The sequence below is a fragment of the Chelonoidis abingdonii genome, chromosome 14 (genome assembly GCF_003597395.2).
Source record: "Chelonoidis abingdonii isolate Lonesome George chromosome 14, CheloAbing_2.0, whole genome shotgun sequence".
Taxonomy (NCBI): domain Eukaryota; kingdom Metazoa; phylum Chordata; order Testudines; family Testudinidae; genus Chelonoidis; species Chelonoidis abingdonii.
In genome coordinates, this window is record NC_133782.1 from 35,201,521 (window position 1) to 35,217,082 (window position 15,562).

General features: G+C 60.2%; 2 protein-coding genes across 3 annotated transcripts in view; both read right to left on the minus strand.

Annotated features, from left to right (window-relative positions):
- CHD8 (chromodomain helicase DNA binding protein 8) overlaps positions 1 to 993 on the minus strand; it is a 16,552-nt gene extending 15,559 nt beyond the window's left edge. The window contains exons 1-2 of one of the 2 annotated variants that reach the window (XM_075072376.1): positions 791 to 993; positions 435 to 578 (exon numbers count right to left, since the gene is read on the minus strand). In XM_075072376.1, the coding sequence (XP_074928477.1) occupies positions 435 to 578; positions 791 to 913 (267 nt within the window). In that variant the 5' untranslated portion in view covers positions 914 to 993. The remainder of the gene's footprint in view (positions 1 to 434; positions 579 to 790) is intronic. The other variant, XM_032786031.2, reaches the window with a different exon arrangement.
- A 1,964-nt stretch (positions 994 to 2,957) lies between these two features.
- The window catches only part of LOC116828066 (chromodomain-helicase-DNA-binding protein 8-like), a 13,650-nt gene continuing 1,045 nt past the window's right edge, over positions 2,958 to 15,562 (minus strand). The window contains exons 2-11 of the mRNA XM_032786032.2: positions 9,331 to 10,208; positions 8,799 to 9,173; positions 8,235 to 8,602; positions 7,674 to 7,788; positions 7,179 to 7,367; positions 6,884 to 6,952; positions 6,604 to 6,659; positions 5,214 to 5,331; positions 3,565 to 3,648; positions 2,958 to 3,224 (exon numbers count right to left, since the gene is read on the minus strand). Coding sequence (XP_032641923.2) covers positions 3,051 to 3,224; positions 3,565 to 3,648; positions 5,214 to 5,331; positions 6,604 to 6,659; positions 6,884 to 6,952; positions 7,179 to 7,367; positions 7,674 to 7,788; positions 8,235 to 8,602; positions 8,799 to 9,173; positions 9,331 to 10,062 — 2,280 coding nt within the window. The 5' untranslated portion in view covers positions 10,063 to 10,208 and the 3' untranslated portion in view covers positions 2,958 to 3,050. The remainder of the gene's footprint in view (positions 3,225 to 3,564; positions 3,649 to 5,213; positions 5,332 to 6,603; positions 6,660 to 6,883; positions 6,953 to 7,178; positions 7,368 to 7,673; positions 7,789 to 8,234; positions 8,603 to 8,798; positions 9,174 to 9,330; positions 10,209 to 15,562) is intronic.

The window sequence follows — 15,562 nt, forward strand, 5'->3', positions numbered from 1 at the left end:
TGAGGCATGGCGTATGGTGTGGGATGCTGGGCAAGAGGGGCTTGGAGGGAAGGCGAGGGTGAGGCAGGTAGGCAGGGCAGGGGCGGGGCAGCTTGATCGATGGGGGGCATGAGGGGCTCAGTGAGACGTGCGGTCGCGGAGGAGTAGGTTGGGAGAGGGAGGGCGTGCGGGTAGGCAGGTGTGGATTGCGGGGAACGAGGTGCAGAGGAGGGCGGGGAGGCAGGGCAGGCGGGAGGGGCAGGTGTGGATGGCGGGGGACGAGGGGCTCAGGGAGGGCAGTGGGTCGCGGAGGAGGGGCGCGGGGAGGGCAGGGCCGTGGGGCAGGCAGGTGTGGATGGCAGGAGGCGCAGATGAGGGGCTCGGGGAGGGCAGGGCAGTGGGGTGCAGACGACGGAGTGGGACAAGGCACGTGGATGGGGGACGCCCGCCCTTACCTGCTCCTCCGTCTTGAGGTCCCCGAAGTCCTTTAGGAACTCGGCCTCGGAGGGGAACTGCGAGGGCTCCAGGAAGTGCAGCAGGCTGAACAGCTCCTCCACCGTGTTCTGCAGCGGGGTGCCCGTCAGTAGCACCTTGTGCTCCTGGCATAGTACAGGGCGTCAGGGGGCGGCCCCATGCTACCCCTTCTCCAAAGGGCCCCCTAACCCCTTACAGCTAGACCCCCAAACCTCCACTCAGGGCCCAGCACAGGGTGGGAAGCCCCCCCAACTCAGCCCCAGCTGAGATCCATCACAACCAGCCTTTTCCCCCGCCCCCCACCTCCCAGACACCTGTGGGCCCCCAGGTGTCCCACCAGGTCCATGTGCTTGAGGCTGTCCAGCAGCTTGCAGTTGCGGTTCTTGAGCCGGTGGGCCTCGTCGATGATGACACAGCGCCACTCGATCTCCCGCAGCTCAGGGCAGTCCGACAGGATCATCTCGAAAGTGGTGATCAGCGCGTCGAACTTGTAGGCACCGGGGATCAGCCGGCCCTGGAGGGGGACGAGGTCAATCAGACAACGGGGGTGGCCACAGCCAAGAACAGCCTCCCCACAACATGCCAGGGCAGGATACACATCTCCTTGGGCCGTGAGACCTTCTCCCCAAACCCTTCCTACCTTTCCTTCCCCCTGTACCCCAGAGATCTGCGCCCTTCCCTGAGCCTGGCCTGGTGGGACCCACGCTCCTCGCCCAGGAGACCTTGCATTCCTGCAGCACATGTGCATGGATCCCCACGCCCCCGTGGGTCTGCCCCTCCCATCCCTGCAGTACACGCGCCTGTGTCCGTGTGCAGGCCCCCATGGGTCTGCCCCTCCCGTCCCTGCGGTACACGCCCCTATGTCTGTGTCCACACCCCTGTGTGTCTGCCCCCCCGTCCCTGCGGTACACGTGCCTGTGTCCGTGTCCACGCCCCCGTGTCTGCCCCCCCCGTCCCTGCGGTACACACGCCTGTGTCCGCGTCAGTGTCCACACCCCCATGGGTCTGCCCCTCCCGTCCCTGCAGTACACACGTCTGTGTCCCGGTCAGTCACGACCCCGTGTGTCTGCCCCTCCCCCGTACCCGGGAAGTCCTTGCAAGTAACTCTCGTACTGCTGGATCAGCTGGGGAGGACGAACGAGAGGGCCATCAAGGCTGCCTGAGTAGACGCTGCTGTTCATCTCGTCCTACGTGTTGCAACTCGCTCGCTCCAGTGGTGATGGTGGAGAGGAGAATGCCAGGAACGGGCCTCGGGATGCCACTCATTAAAACCTTTCCTGCAGAAAGGCAATCGACTGGAATGGTTCTTCCCCCAGGCCCATTCATCTCTGCCGATGCAGTTCATGCCTGTGGGAAGAATAGTGGGATCGCTTCCCCCCCCAGACCAGCGCCTCTGCCAGGGGCTGCAGTTCTTGCCAGCTGAGTGGGAGGACACAGAGCTAACCTCAGCCTCACCTGCCCCCTCATGACCCAGGCGCTACCACGTGTGTGGCTACTGTTGTACCAGTTGGAAAAGCAGCCGATTGACCCCCTCCAGCTGATACTCCCGCCAGCTGGTTTGGTTCTTGTTATCGTGGAGAGCTACCCAGTCTCTTCCAGGAATGGCCTTGGGGGCGCCTGGGTCGGGGGCAGGGGGAACTTTCATTCAGCATTGGCGGAAAGAAGCCCCCCCCCTACACCATCAACGGTGGAGAGGGGGCTGCACGGAGGGGAGACAGGCGCTGTCACTCACCATGCCTAGGCATTCCAGGTGCCTGACCTGCTGCCTTTGGGATGGGAGGCAGCTTTGGGGGAGGGGTGATGGCAGAGCCAGCTTTGGATGGGGGCTGGGGGGGAGGCAGGATGGGGGCTGTCACTCACCATTCATTTAAGTGGGGTGGCTGGAGCCAGGGTAGGGGGTGGAGCCACAGCTGTTACTCCTCCTGCCTCTGAGCTCAGGGCCTGGATGCATTTGGGTTGAGGGGGCGGAGCCGGTGTCTGATGGGGTGGAGCTGGGGGCTGTCACTCATCATGTATTTAGCTCAGGGTAGAGTTGCCAGGCTTCCGGTTTCAGAGTGGAATGCCCAGTTGAAAAGGGACCCTGGTGGCTTCAGTCAGCACCGCTGACCGGGCCATTAAAAAAGTCTAGTTGGCTGGCTCCTAGGCGGAGGGACAGCCATGATGGCTCCATGTGCTGCCACCGCCCCGGCTCCATAGCTCCCATTGGCTGTAACTGCAGCCAATGGGAGCTACAGGGGCATCGCTTGTGGGTGTGAGCAGCATGCAGAGCCATCTGGCTGCCCCATGCCTAGCAGCTGGACAGGCCAGTCGTTCTCAGGAGTCACCTGATGTATGCGCTGCCTGGAGCCCATGCCCTGAACCCCTGCCCCAGGTCAGAGCCCCATTCCGCACCCAGAACCTCTCATTTCTGGCCTCACCCCACAGCCCTCACCCCCAGCCACAGCCCACACCCCCCCCGCCCTGCATCCCAACCCCGTCCCAGCACAGTGGAATGAGTGAGGGTGGGGGAGGGAGGGAGGGAGGGAGTGGATGGGGCCTTGGAGAAGGGGCAAAAGGGTGTTCAGTTTTGTTTGATTAGGAAGTTGGCAGCCCTAGTGCTACCACTGTGGGGGCAGAGCCAAAGTGTCACTCACCACGCGTTTGAGCTCAGGGTGCCGAGCCTGGATGCGTTTGAACTCACGGACCTTCCCCTCGTCCACATCCTCCTTGAGCTCCCAGGTGCTGTCCTCATAAGGCAGGGAGCACCACTTCACTAGGTAATAGATCACCGGCTGCGGGGCCAGGGACAGGCCCATGGTCACAAGGGGTTCCCACAGCTCATTCCCCACCCCACGGAGAGCGTCAGCTCTCTCCAGCCAGGCCAGGGCCATGTGCTGGGAGGGGAAAACTGCGGGGAGGCCGCCACTGGTGCCTGTTCCCAGTTCCCAGCCCCATCCCCACAGTGAGATCCCACGGAGCTTCACGCCAAGCCCCAATAGCCCCTCATAAATCAGGGGGTTTTGCAGCCCCAGAGCCTTGGCCTCTGCCCCAGACCCCACTGCCTCCCCACATCTCACTGTCCCAGTTTCCCCTTCCCCTACACAGCTAAACCCTCCACCCCACCCTGGTCACCTCTCCGTTGTCCTTATCGACACTGTGAGACTCATCCAGGATCCGGTCGACCTCCACATAGTCAGGGTTAAAAGGCTCCTCATCCTGGGGAGGAGACGTATATAACTCGTCTTGCCCTGTCCCCAGTCTCCCTGAGGGCTGACACTCACCCACACCCCCTGTCCTGGCTGGGGACCCCTAGCTCCCACCCTCCCAGTCCTCTGCTGTTACAGGGAAGGAGCCAATCCCATGGCCACAATGCCAAAGGGACCCCTGGGTGCCAATGGGCAGAGGGTACGGCAGGCAGAGGGCTTCACAGGGCCTCCTGGGTCGGTTAGGTGTGTCAGAGCTCACCAAAGGGTGTCAAGTGAGGTCTGTACTGTCAGCTGGCAGTCCACTGGCCACCACTCCTCGGGAAACACACGTACAGAGACCATTTATGGAGTTCCAGGTCTTGCTAGAAATTATGTTCTTAAGGGTTTCGAGTTAGGGTGGCAACACCCTCAGAAATGCTGCTTTCAGGCCAGCAGGACCAGACACTTCTCAAATACTCAAGAGACTTTTAAGGCCAGGAGGGACCATCGTGAGTGTCTAGTCTGCCCTCCTGCTCGTCGCAGGCCCTGGACCTTCACCCTCTCCTGTAACAGACCCCTCACCTCTGGCTGAATTACTGAAGTTCTCAAACTATGGTTTAAAACTTCAAGTTACAGAGAATCCGCCACTGACACTAGTTTAAACCTGCAAGTGCCCCAGGCAGCAGAGGAAGGTGAAAACCCCCCAGGGTGTCTCTGTCTGGCCATGTAGTTATTGTCTGCCTCACAAAGTGCACCTATCTGCATAGCTGTGGCTACGGAAGAGATTGCAGCATCTACAGGAATGACAGACAGCGGGTGTGTCCTGTAGAGAAGGAACAGCCAAGAATTTCTGCTGTACCTCAGAGTGCAAAGTGACGCATGCCAGTGCCTTCACCTGGGAGGCAGCCAGCCTGGCGCAAAGTGCGGCAAAGAATCTGGGTGAGCAGTACTCAATTAAGACAGGAGAGTCTCTAGCACAGTCAGTCCAGTCTGGAATGGGTGGTGGTGCTTCATTTTCTAGTCACCCTCTCTTTCCAATACTTTACGTACTGCAACTGGAACCTCTATGCTTTGTTAATGAAACTCCATCCTCGATTTCACTACTAACCAGAGATTCTCATCCTAGTTACCATTGTGGGCTGCACATGTAGCTCTGTTTGTTACATAGGCTGCCCCCCCGCTCCCCCGCCCCATGATAGATACACTACCTGTATGGCCCTGAGGGCGTCACACGGGCCACAGCTGCATGCTGACTGGGCCGCAGGCTGAGAACCGCAGCTCTAAATGTATCCAAGTGCTGTGCTGAGGGTGTCCTGCCTCTTTGGGAACAGCAAGTCTGTGGATGCTGCGAGCGGCCAGAGGAGGCATGGAGGGCCCAGGAGCTGGGGCGTGTCAATCGCTAACTGAGAGTAACAGTGGGGCAAGGGAGACCCAGGGGGACAGTGCTTGTGTTACCCATGGAGTTGGAGTGCTGGGTTGCCCTCACGCTCAGGACAGGGGGTAGTGAGGGGCCTCACAGCCTTAGGTACCCCCAGGAAGTGTCACTGCTGCCCACACCCTGTGCTCCCCCCATGGTTTATGCCCACCCCCTGGTACCTCGTGGAAGAAGTGCCTCATCTGGGTCATCTTGGTCTTGAAGCGTTTGAGTTTCTGGTGGATTCGCTTGTCCTTCTCCAGCTGGGAAATGGTGGCCCATTCACAGTGCAAATACGAGCTGGAGGAAGGGCAGAGGGGTTAGACAGACAGACAAATGGACAGACACCGCATGAGCGATATTATACCTGGCCAGAAACTGGAATTTGAATTTCATGCCCGGAAATTCTGACAGTGGGGAGTTTTCTTCATTTAGAATCTGAACAGAAGCAGAAATTTCAAAATCTCTTGAGAAACAACCCCCCCGAAACAAATGTGATCCATGGGCATGGAAACCCACCATTTCCATAGGGTGAAGGTGGAGCCTTATGAATTTATGGTTTCAAGTAGTCTCATTTTATATGAAAACGGACAACACGATAAGTTGTGCTGACAGGAGTTGTCAGTGGCCATGGCCCACAGAGCTGGTGACGCACCAGCTATCTTTCAGTCAAGCTAAATGGAAGGAGCAGTTCAATGCCCTGTTAGGTAGTGACCGCTGGGAGCAGTAGGAACCCATCCCCCCAGGCAAACGGTCTGGCTGCAGAGGCAGGGTCTGGGGGCTGACTGGTAGCAGAGCTTTGCTTGTGCGAAAGCCAGCAGGAAGAAGAGATGCACCGAGAAGCATGGCCTAGGGAGGGAGCTGAGACATGGAGCTCCTTTGGGCACAAGACTGGCCGTGGAGTCAGGCCTGGAGAGCATGGGCCAGGAAACTGCCTTATTGTGTCCCAGGGCACAGAATTGTGTGTTGGTTCTTTAGGATTGCAGCAAAGAGTAGACCTATCACCAATTTCTCTTCATGGTCCCAGATTTCGACAACCTGCCTGGGCCTTCAGGCCCCAGGATAATGTACATAAATGGAACATCCCAATTTGTTAATAGAAAAGTTGAGTCAAGAGAGAGCCAGTCAAAATGAAACACTCTCTCCTTCCAGGGATGTCCAGAAAGTAAATCTTCTTGTCAAAATTTTGGTTTAAATTGTCACAGAGCCAACACATTTTGGGGCTTTTTTTTTTTTTTTTGGAGGGAAACTGTTCCACTGAAAGTCTTTCAACCAGCTCTAAAAGGCTCCCATGCTGCATCCCTTTGGCATCCTTGACCCTCCCCAACTGGGCGCTGGTGCCCACATGCAGTGGTGAGTGGCCACCCCAGTGCCCCTACCACCCAGGGTCTGTGGCACTAGGTGCTCCAGATCCATCTGCCCCCGCCCTCGGGCCCTTGCAGGGGAAAACCAGAGCTGGGGAGATGTGGTTGCAGCCTCCTCACACCATGTGGGGGCAGGTGGGGAGCTAGACTCAGAGCACTCCAGGGGGGAGTGCCGCCTAGACGCCTTGGGGAAGGGCATGACACCTACTAGTTCTTGTATTTGACGAAGAATTCCTCTGCTTCCGTGAACTGCCCTGAGGGGAGCTGGAGAGAAGGGGGGGTGTTAGTGCTGCTGACACGCTGTACTCAAATCCCTGAACATCCCGCCCCCCCCCACCAAAGCACCAGCTCCACCCTCCTCCCCTGTGGCCAGACTGCAGCCAGCACCCCCTAGAGGAAAAAGGCACCATATCCCAGTCCCTGGCCCCCTCTTGCAGGACCTGGTGCCTGGGAGGCGTCAGACACATCCTCACAGCGTGCGCTCTCACCTCCTTCTTCACCACCCGCATGGACAGCACCTTGTCCACAATGGCAGCATCCTCCTCACTGGGGTTCTCCTGAGGGCAGGGATGGGAGAAATTGGGGGAGTGGGAATTAAACGCAGCAGAAGCCTTTCCCCTTTCACATCCTGCCTCCCAGACTGCAGACTGGGCCCTAGCCGCAGCTGCATCACACTTCACAGCCTGAACACCCTTGTGCCCACCCACCCCCAGGCTTACCACAAGGAATGGTGTCGGGAGCAGTGGTTCTGCTCCCTGCTTCCCCCTGGGGCCCAGGACTCACCACAAAGAACTGCATGGAGGGCAGGGTCTCTCCCTCCGGCTCAGGGGCAGGGAGCTGTGGCACGGGAGGCTGCTCGAGCCGCACTGGCCCCGTCACGTCCAGCTCCTCATCCTCTTCATCATCAGTGATCTTGATGTCCAGATCCTCGGTGTATTTCTTCCGCTTCACTTGCCGGTTCGAGCGACGCTTCTGGGGATGCAGGAGTGGGGGGCGTGTTAGAGATACCCCAGGACAGACACTGCACACAGAGCCTGGACAGCGCCCCCACATACACACATAAGGGGTTAGAGGGCAGACACACCCCCCCCCACACACACACACGGGGTGCAGGGTACAGCCCCCTGCCCCACTCACTTCCCCCCCAGCAGAGATTACACTGCTCCCCTTCCAGGCAGGGAACCCAAGTGTCCGGGCAGCCTGTGTACCCAGGCCCCCCCATGGGCGGTGCATGAACCCCTCCCCCCATACACCACACACACACCCTGGTCTCCTCACCTGGACGCTGCTCTCCTCCTCCTCGCGGGGGGATGGAGCTGGCATGGCCTCAGTGTCAGAGTTATCAGAGGAGGCGTTCCGCTTTCGTTTCTTCCCCACCACGGGGGTGATGGTGCTTGGGGGGGATGACAAGGGACAGGCAGAGTGAGGGGGGATGGGGTCACACCCTATCACGGGAGAGTGCAGGGGGAAGGGAGGCCAGGGCTCTGCTCTGCTGGGCAGAAAGAGCCGCTGCCCACCTCTTGCCAGTGCATCCAGCACAGCTCCCACCCCAGCCCAGATCTAGCCCCAACCCCTTCGGAACTGGCTGTAGCTCCCAGTACAACCACCACCATAGACCAGCCACCTGCCTGCACCACCTAAGGGCAAGATGGGGCAGACGGGACCAGAGGGGCTGGGGAAAGGTGGGGCGGGGCTGGAACAGGTGAAGATGGGGAAACTATTCAGCCTTCAACCCTGAGTTTCCTGCGTCTCTGGGCTGGGGGGGATCAAGTCTCCCCTGGGGGGGACTACATGATGAGATGGGGGCTCCGGACTGCAGGGCTGTATGAAGGGTCTCACCTGGGCTTGCTGCGCCCCTTGCTTTTTCCAGAACTGCTCTGGCCCCGGCCCTTGCGAGGCCTCTCCTCCTTGGGCCCCCCACGCTCGCCCTTGCGGCGCCGCTTGCGTTCGCCCTCCTCCTCGGGCCGCACACTGGGCAGCTCGTCCTCATTCAGCACCCGGGGGATGTTCTGCTCACCCCGTGCCCGTGCCCGGGCGATGGCTTCGGCCACGATGCGGTTTGCCTTCTCCTGCTTCTTCTGGTGCTCCAGCTTGCGGGTCTCCTCCGAGCCACCGCGTGTGCCATGGCTGGACAGTGCCGCCACCTCGCTGCTGCTCAGTACCTTCACCACGGAGAGCCCAGGTGAGCCGCCCTGGGATGAGCCACCCTGTAGGGGGAGGGACCATCATCCCCTGACCCAAACTCCCCTCAGACCCTGCCTTCCCCCCAGGGAGCCACCCTGGGACGAGTGGCCTAGGGCAAAGTCACTCCCCACCCCGATTTCCCCATAGAGCCTTCACAGACACCTTCATGGCTCCCCCTTTGGGCAGCTTCCCCTAAGTAGGCCCCATTCCCCAGCTCACCTGCGGCTGCAGCACAACCTTGAGTGGCACCGTCAGCCTCTGTCCCGGGCTGCCCACCACCTGGGCCTGCTGAACGGACGAGACCGCCAGGGGAGGCTGCTGCCCTGAGGCACCCGCTGCCGCGGGCTGCTGCAGCAGCTGGATCTTCTGAGGCCCCCCAGGCTGACCCCCGGTAGGCTGCTGCACTTGCAGCTGGATGGTCACCACCTTGGCGGGCTGGCCCGGCGCTGCCTTGGCCTGGCTTAGGGCCGCCAGCTGGTTGCCCTGCAGCACAATCTTCCCTGGCAGGTTGCCCAGCACCACGTGGCGCTGCCCAGGGGCGCCACTCCCACCCTGCGGCTGCTGGAGTACCAGGGTGATGCGCTTTGACTCGCCCTGTGGGGGAAAAAGCAATGAGGGTTAGACACCAGCCCCATTCCCAGTGCCCCGACCCCACACCCTGCTCAACAGCCCCCCACCCCAGAGCACCAGCGGGACGTGTGTTGACTCTTTCACACTGGGGTCAGACATGCCCGCCCCCCAGCCCCCTTACCTGAGCAGGGGCCGATGTCAGTGTCACAGCAGGCTTCAGGGGTGTTCCGCCTGCAGCCCCCGTGCCCCCTGCGGGGCTTTTCATGGGCTGCAACACCAGCTGCTTGACCGGCCGACTGGGCTGGACCAGCCGGTGCACAGTGGTGGGGCCGCCCGAGGGGGACACCTTGGTGGCCAGCACGGCATTGCTGGAGACAATGGAGACACCAGGACGTAGCGGGGTGCCTGTCAGAACCTTGGCAAAGGTCACCTTGCCCCCATTCGCCGCCCCCAGCGACTGGGGCTGGGCCTGGATCTGAGCTACATGGGCCCCCGCCACCGAGCCGCCTGCCGGGGCCTTCAGGATGACAATCTTGGGGGCTGACAGGGGGGCCGCAGCATGCGGCAGCTGTGGCCCCCCAACAGAGGAGGACGACATCACGGCAGTGCTGGCACTGGACACGCCCATAAAGGGGTTCCCCTGGCTCAGCACCTCCTGCCCCTGGGGAAGCTCTGGCTGTGGAGGGTCTGGCTGGGTGGGGCCGGGCGTGGGGTTCAGTTGCCCTGGTAGCGACTCTTGCTGGACAGGCTCTGCGGCAGGGGGCGGCGTTGGCTGGGAGGGGTCCAGTGCCCCTGGCAGTCCCAGCGCCTCTTCGATGGGGTCGGGTGGTGCCTGGGCAAAGCCTTCGTCCGTCAGGGAGTCCAAGCCGAAAAGGTTGGGGTCATCGAACAGGTCCATGATGGGGTCAGCCATGGCGGGGGGTGGACAAAGAGGGGGCTGTCACAGTGGGGAGGGGTTTGGGGCTCCCCTCCCCAATGAGCGTCACGATCCGGGCCTCCGCGGTCACGTCAGTCAGCACCAGGCCTCATGGAGAAGAGAGAGCAGGAGTCCAGGTCCGGCTGCATGGGAGACACGGGATCCGGAGTTACTGGATGCACCTCCAGCATCTTAATCCCTGGCTCCTAGCTACAGGCCAGATGCTCCCACGCACATGCCCATCCTCACTCCTGTCCCACAGACCTCTGCCATCCCAGCTCTGCCCCTTAATCCCATCCCACAGCCCTCTGCCGTCCCAGCTCCGCTCCTTAATCCCGTCCCAGCTCTGCCACTGCCCCAGTCTCCTGCTGCATCAATTCTGCTGCTGCCCCTGCTCTCCCCCTTAATCCCTCCTGCTGCATCAATTCTGCCACTGTCCTCCAGCCCCCTGCTGTCCCAGCTCTCCCCCTTAATCCCGTCCCCACAGCCCCCTGTTGTCCCAGCTCTGCCCCTTAATCCTGACCCTCAGCCCCCTGCTGTCACAGCTCTGCCCCTTAATCCCATCCCACAGCCCCCAGTCGTGCCAGCTCTGCCCCTTAATCCTGACTCACTGCCCCCTGCTTTCCCAGCCCTGCTTTCCCACCCCAACTGAGACAGAAAAGGGCACACATATCCAGGAGTCCCGTCCGCAGCTATGGGGCCAGACACCCCCTCTTCATGCCTGAACTGCGGCCAGTCCTGCAGAGCAGGAGCAGGGACCCCAAAGTCCTGTCCCAAGCCATCGCTCAGTCCCACATCCTGCTTCGCTTTCACAGTGCACAACAGCAGCAGGGATCCCAACCTGCCCTGTTGTCACCCCACAGAAACAAGAGACAACCCCACCCCACCATGCCAAAGTCAGGGCAACCCCAGAGAAATGGAAAGGTTCCAATGCAGGCCCCCCTCATCCCAATGCACCTCACAAGGTGCTGCACAGAGACTGGGGCCAAAAAAGGGCTCCCTGACAACCTCCGAGGGACAAGAGGGCATTGAGCAGATAGAACTGGGGAAACCACCACATTGCTCCTTCCTCACATTGCTCCCTCCATCCCCACACGCTGCAGCTCCCCCCAGCGTTACAGATCCTGCCCCGCATCCCACAAAGTGTTTGACCCTGCCCCCCCACAGCGCTCCAGATCCTGCCCTCCCACAGCGTTTCAGATCTTGCCCCCCACACCACAGCCCCCCCTAGTGTTACCGACCTTAACCCCCACTCCACTAGACCCTGCCCTGCACTCCACACAGCGTTACAGGCCTTGCACCCCACACTATTACAGACCCTGCCTCCCACAGTATTACACCAACCCTGCCCCCACACACCCCCACTGTTACAGTCTCTGCCCCCCACACCGTACCAGGACCCCCACTTCACTGCTCCCAGTTCCCCAGGCTGTCCCATCTCCATCTTTCTCCTGCCCCACCAATCCTCTCCCCACTCAGTGCCCTCATACTACTCCATCCACCCTCTTATTCTCCCCTTCTGCAGCCTGTGTCTTTTTCCATTCATCCCTCCCAACTCTCCTGCTCCACAACCCCTGCCCCATGCACCCTCACCCCCATCCCCCTTCCGCCTCAGCTCCCTGACCCCAACCCCTCTCCCACAGCACTCCATAGCCCCTCAGTGCTCCTTCTCCCCAAAGCATACTGCCCCATCTCACCCCCACATGCCCCCAGTGCACATCCCCAGCATTCTGGTGATGGACATGTCTTCACAGGCCAGTGAGACAGAAGCCGAGGCTGTCGACCTGTGTCACAGCAGCACTCAGCTCCCACACATCTGCCCCCTCTGCTCTAATCCCAGCCTTCCCCGCGTGCCCTGCGCCATCCCGCCAGCGGGCCCAGCAGGCTGGTGTCAGTGGGACCTGGCCCAGTGGGGACGCCAGAGTCCCAGGGCCGTGCTCCACTGGGGCCATCCGGTGCCAGCTGCGACCCATGGCAGCAGGCAAACCTGACAGTAGTGCCAAGCGGGGGGCGGGGGCAGGTGTGGGGAGGGGGATCTGGGGGCTTTGCAAGGCCCTGAGAAGGAGTGTGCAGCCAGGAAGTATCCCAAGAGGAAGCTCTGCTCCCAGGCCAGTGCACCATGTCACGGAGATCCTGTGTGGGCTGCAGGCCCTTGAAGGGGAGTAGCCTGGAGAGCGGGGCGTCAGTGACTGAGGAAGGGAAGCGGCACCGGGGCCGGGTGTGACTTTGCACTCGATATGATTTTATATAAATATGCTAATGAGTGTAAATATAATGTAACTGGAATATGCTTCATGCAAAAGGTCTCTTAAGATATCATTACAAAGCTTATAATCTATTGAGTGTGATCATGTTATTTGTATAAATGTACCACTCTTGTAGCTGAAACTAGAAATATGAAATATAACTCTGAGGGCCTATCGTAATTATGCAAAGCGTGGGCTATTAATGGTGGTTTGGAATCTTGATGGCTCCCATCAACCAGGACAATTGACTGTGGATGGCTCTGTTTGCAGCCAGGCCTTCCTGTGAGTCAGGCTGGGAAGAATGAAGGCTTGGGGTCTGACACTGATATGTGGTAATGTCACCTGAACTGGAATCCATCTTTAACCTAGTGTCTTTCCATTGAGTAGGAGAGGGTGGGAACCCAGAGATGGACAAAGGATTCCCGCCTTATGCAAAAGGTATATAAAGTGGTGGAACAGAACAAAGAGAAAAGAAGCCATCGTGAAGAATCCTCTAGCTACCTCCTGAGCTGGAACAAGAGCTGTACCAGGGGAAAGAATTGTGCCCAGGCCTGGATGGGTCCAGTTTGAGGAAAAAACTTACTGAAGCATCTCTGAGGGTGAGATTATCTGTATTCAGTTTGATTNGCCCGGCCCCAAAGAGCCACCCCTGCCCCCTTGCACACAGCTTCCCCCCCAGTCTGGCCCCACAGACACCCACATCCCCACACAAGAGACCTCCTCCTGGCCCCCACCCAACACCCCAAGGACCAGACCACCCTCCCCACAGCTAGCCCCCTGGAGCACCCAAGAACCCCAGTATCCCACCCCACCCAGCAGAACCCACCCAAAAACCCACCTCAGCCCCCCCCCATCCTGCCCCCAGCTTCCTCCCTTGAGCTACTGCACCCCCGAGTCACCCCCAGAGCCAGCCCAGGGATGCAGGTGCTAAGTGCTAACGCTGCCACAACTCCCCATAGACATGCTGGGGCCGACCTCCTCTGCACCCGACTCCATGGCAGGGTACATACCTACTGGCCTCCTCGCAGGGTTGTGCAAGATACAGCCACTTCCAGGGCTCCCCTACAACTGCTCCAGCTGCCCCCTCCCCCCTACACCCCAGAGCTGAAAACAACACCCAACAAGCCAATAGCTGGGGGTGCAACCCTTAGTCCTGTACATTTCCCAACAGCCTCTCAGTGCCATCTGCAGGCACCCGTCCCCCATGCTCACTCTGGACCAGCTGAACCCCCAGGGCCCCTCAGCCATTACACTCCCCAAACCACAACTCCTCACTGGGCTGCACTGTGACCCCCACTGCCCAGCACCCACCTACCACCAACCAAGCTCTGCTGAAGGCTCACGCCCACGGCACATACCCCATCCCTGCACGTGCCCCCCGAGCCCAGCACAAAACTGACATTGGGAGCCCATGCCATGCTCCCTGGGAGTGTCAACATAAAACAGGGATCCCCATACTGGGGCCCTGTGGAGCTCAGCTGGGCCTGGGCCATGTGACGGAGCCCAGGACCCCACTCCCAACCCCAACTCCCGCTGAAGGTAGGTCCTGGGGGTCTGACGGATCCTCACAAGGAGGTATCCAAGGCCATCCCACTGCACCAGGGTGAGGGGCTTCCCCAGGGGGCAAGCGTGCATTGGGACAGGAGGGGAGAAAACTACGGTTCCATTCTCCCCCCCCCCACCCCAAATCATCCCTGCCTTGGGGGACAGGCTGGGGTTGTTGCCGGGCAACGACCTTGCATCCAGGTTGCACAACATTACTGATGGGAAAACAGCTCGGAGCAGGGAGCCAGCAATGTGATTGGGCAACAAGGGGGGGTTGAGGAGCACCCCCTACTCCAGGGCTGAGGGATTCAAATGCACTCAGCTAAGGGCCTCAGCGGGCAAACCGCAGTTAGGAGGGTGCCAGTGATCTGGCTTGGCCAGGCAGTGACTAAGGGGGAAGGCAGCAGGAGCTGCAGAATCTCGGGTGCACATCAAAGATCATTCTAGGGAGCCGTGGGTTCACACACACAGGAGTACGCACTTCTATCCCCTCACAGCCATGCAACGTGCTGCAGCTACCAGGGCCCCCAGGTGTCAGCCCCCACTTGGCCCAGAGATCATCCCCCCTCCTTCCCCGGTGCCATTGCTTGGTCTGAGCTGTGCACACACCCTGCTGCTGTACAGAGCCTGCCATCCCCTGCCACACTGCACAGCACAGCCTGTTGCACCCCGCTACTCCCCATCACCCATGCCAACAGCCCTGCAATGCTGTACAGGGGCTCTGTTCTGACCCACATGGGACCCTCCACGTTTGGGGCAGAGCCCGAGCAGGTGGGTGATGTATGCCAGGCAGCTCTGACCACTTGCTGCTGCGGCCCAGCAGTGACCCAGCAAGGGCCTACCAGTGCCCCTCAGTCCCAACCCATGAACACCTGCTCTCCCTGACCTGGGGCTTCCCACACACAGCACTACCAGTGCTCCTCACTCCTGACCCACAGACCCCTGCAATCCCTGGCTGGGCTCCCCACACAACTGTCTCCATGCCCCTCACTCTGCATCCGCAGCCCCCTTAGCCCAGCCCTGGGATCCCACGCACAGCTCTGCCAGTGCCCCTCAATACTTTTCCCCTCTAGAGGGAAGGGGCCTTTCCCCTCACCAGAGCTGCCCCTGCAACACACAGGCACCAAACTGGTCCCTCTCCCCAGCCACAAAACTCCCACTGAAAATATCTGATAGGATCTTGGGCTGACATCATCCAGATGGTACTTGTAATGGGGCTCCCCAACTTCCAGCCCTTCCCCTCTCTACTGCAGACACCCCCTGGTGCACATGGGGGTACCTACCCCTATTCACCATGGGGAGGGGAGGACTGAGCTATTACCAGCACAAGGGGAGAAGAAAGCCAGAGACAAGCCATAGTGAGACAAGGGTTCTGAACCCAGCGGAGATGGGCTGAGGTGATGTTGCAGCCAGCCCACATCATCCGTGCTATCACCCCACCCAATACAATAACATGAGGACCAACCTGAGTGGCTGCCCCTATACTTCTAACCAACCCCACCTCCACCCCCACAGGCAGGGAGCTCCCAGGCCATAGAGGGGGTATTTCACTCTAGAGGGAAAGCTGGGCAGCACCCTCCCAACAGAAACCTCCCACAAGGGGCAGCACACTGTATCTTCTCCCTGTGTCCCCCCAGATCAGCACAGCACAGATGTGTTCCCTGCCCCCCCAGCCCGCGCTACACACTCTAGAGAGAGAGTCTGCT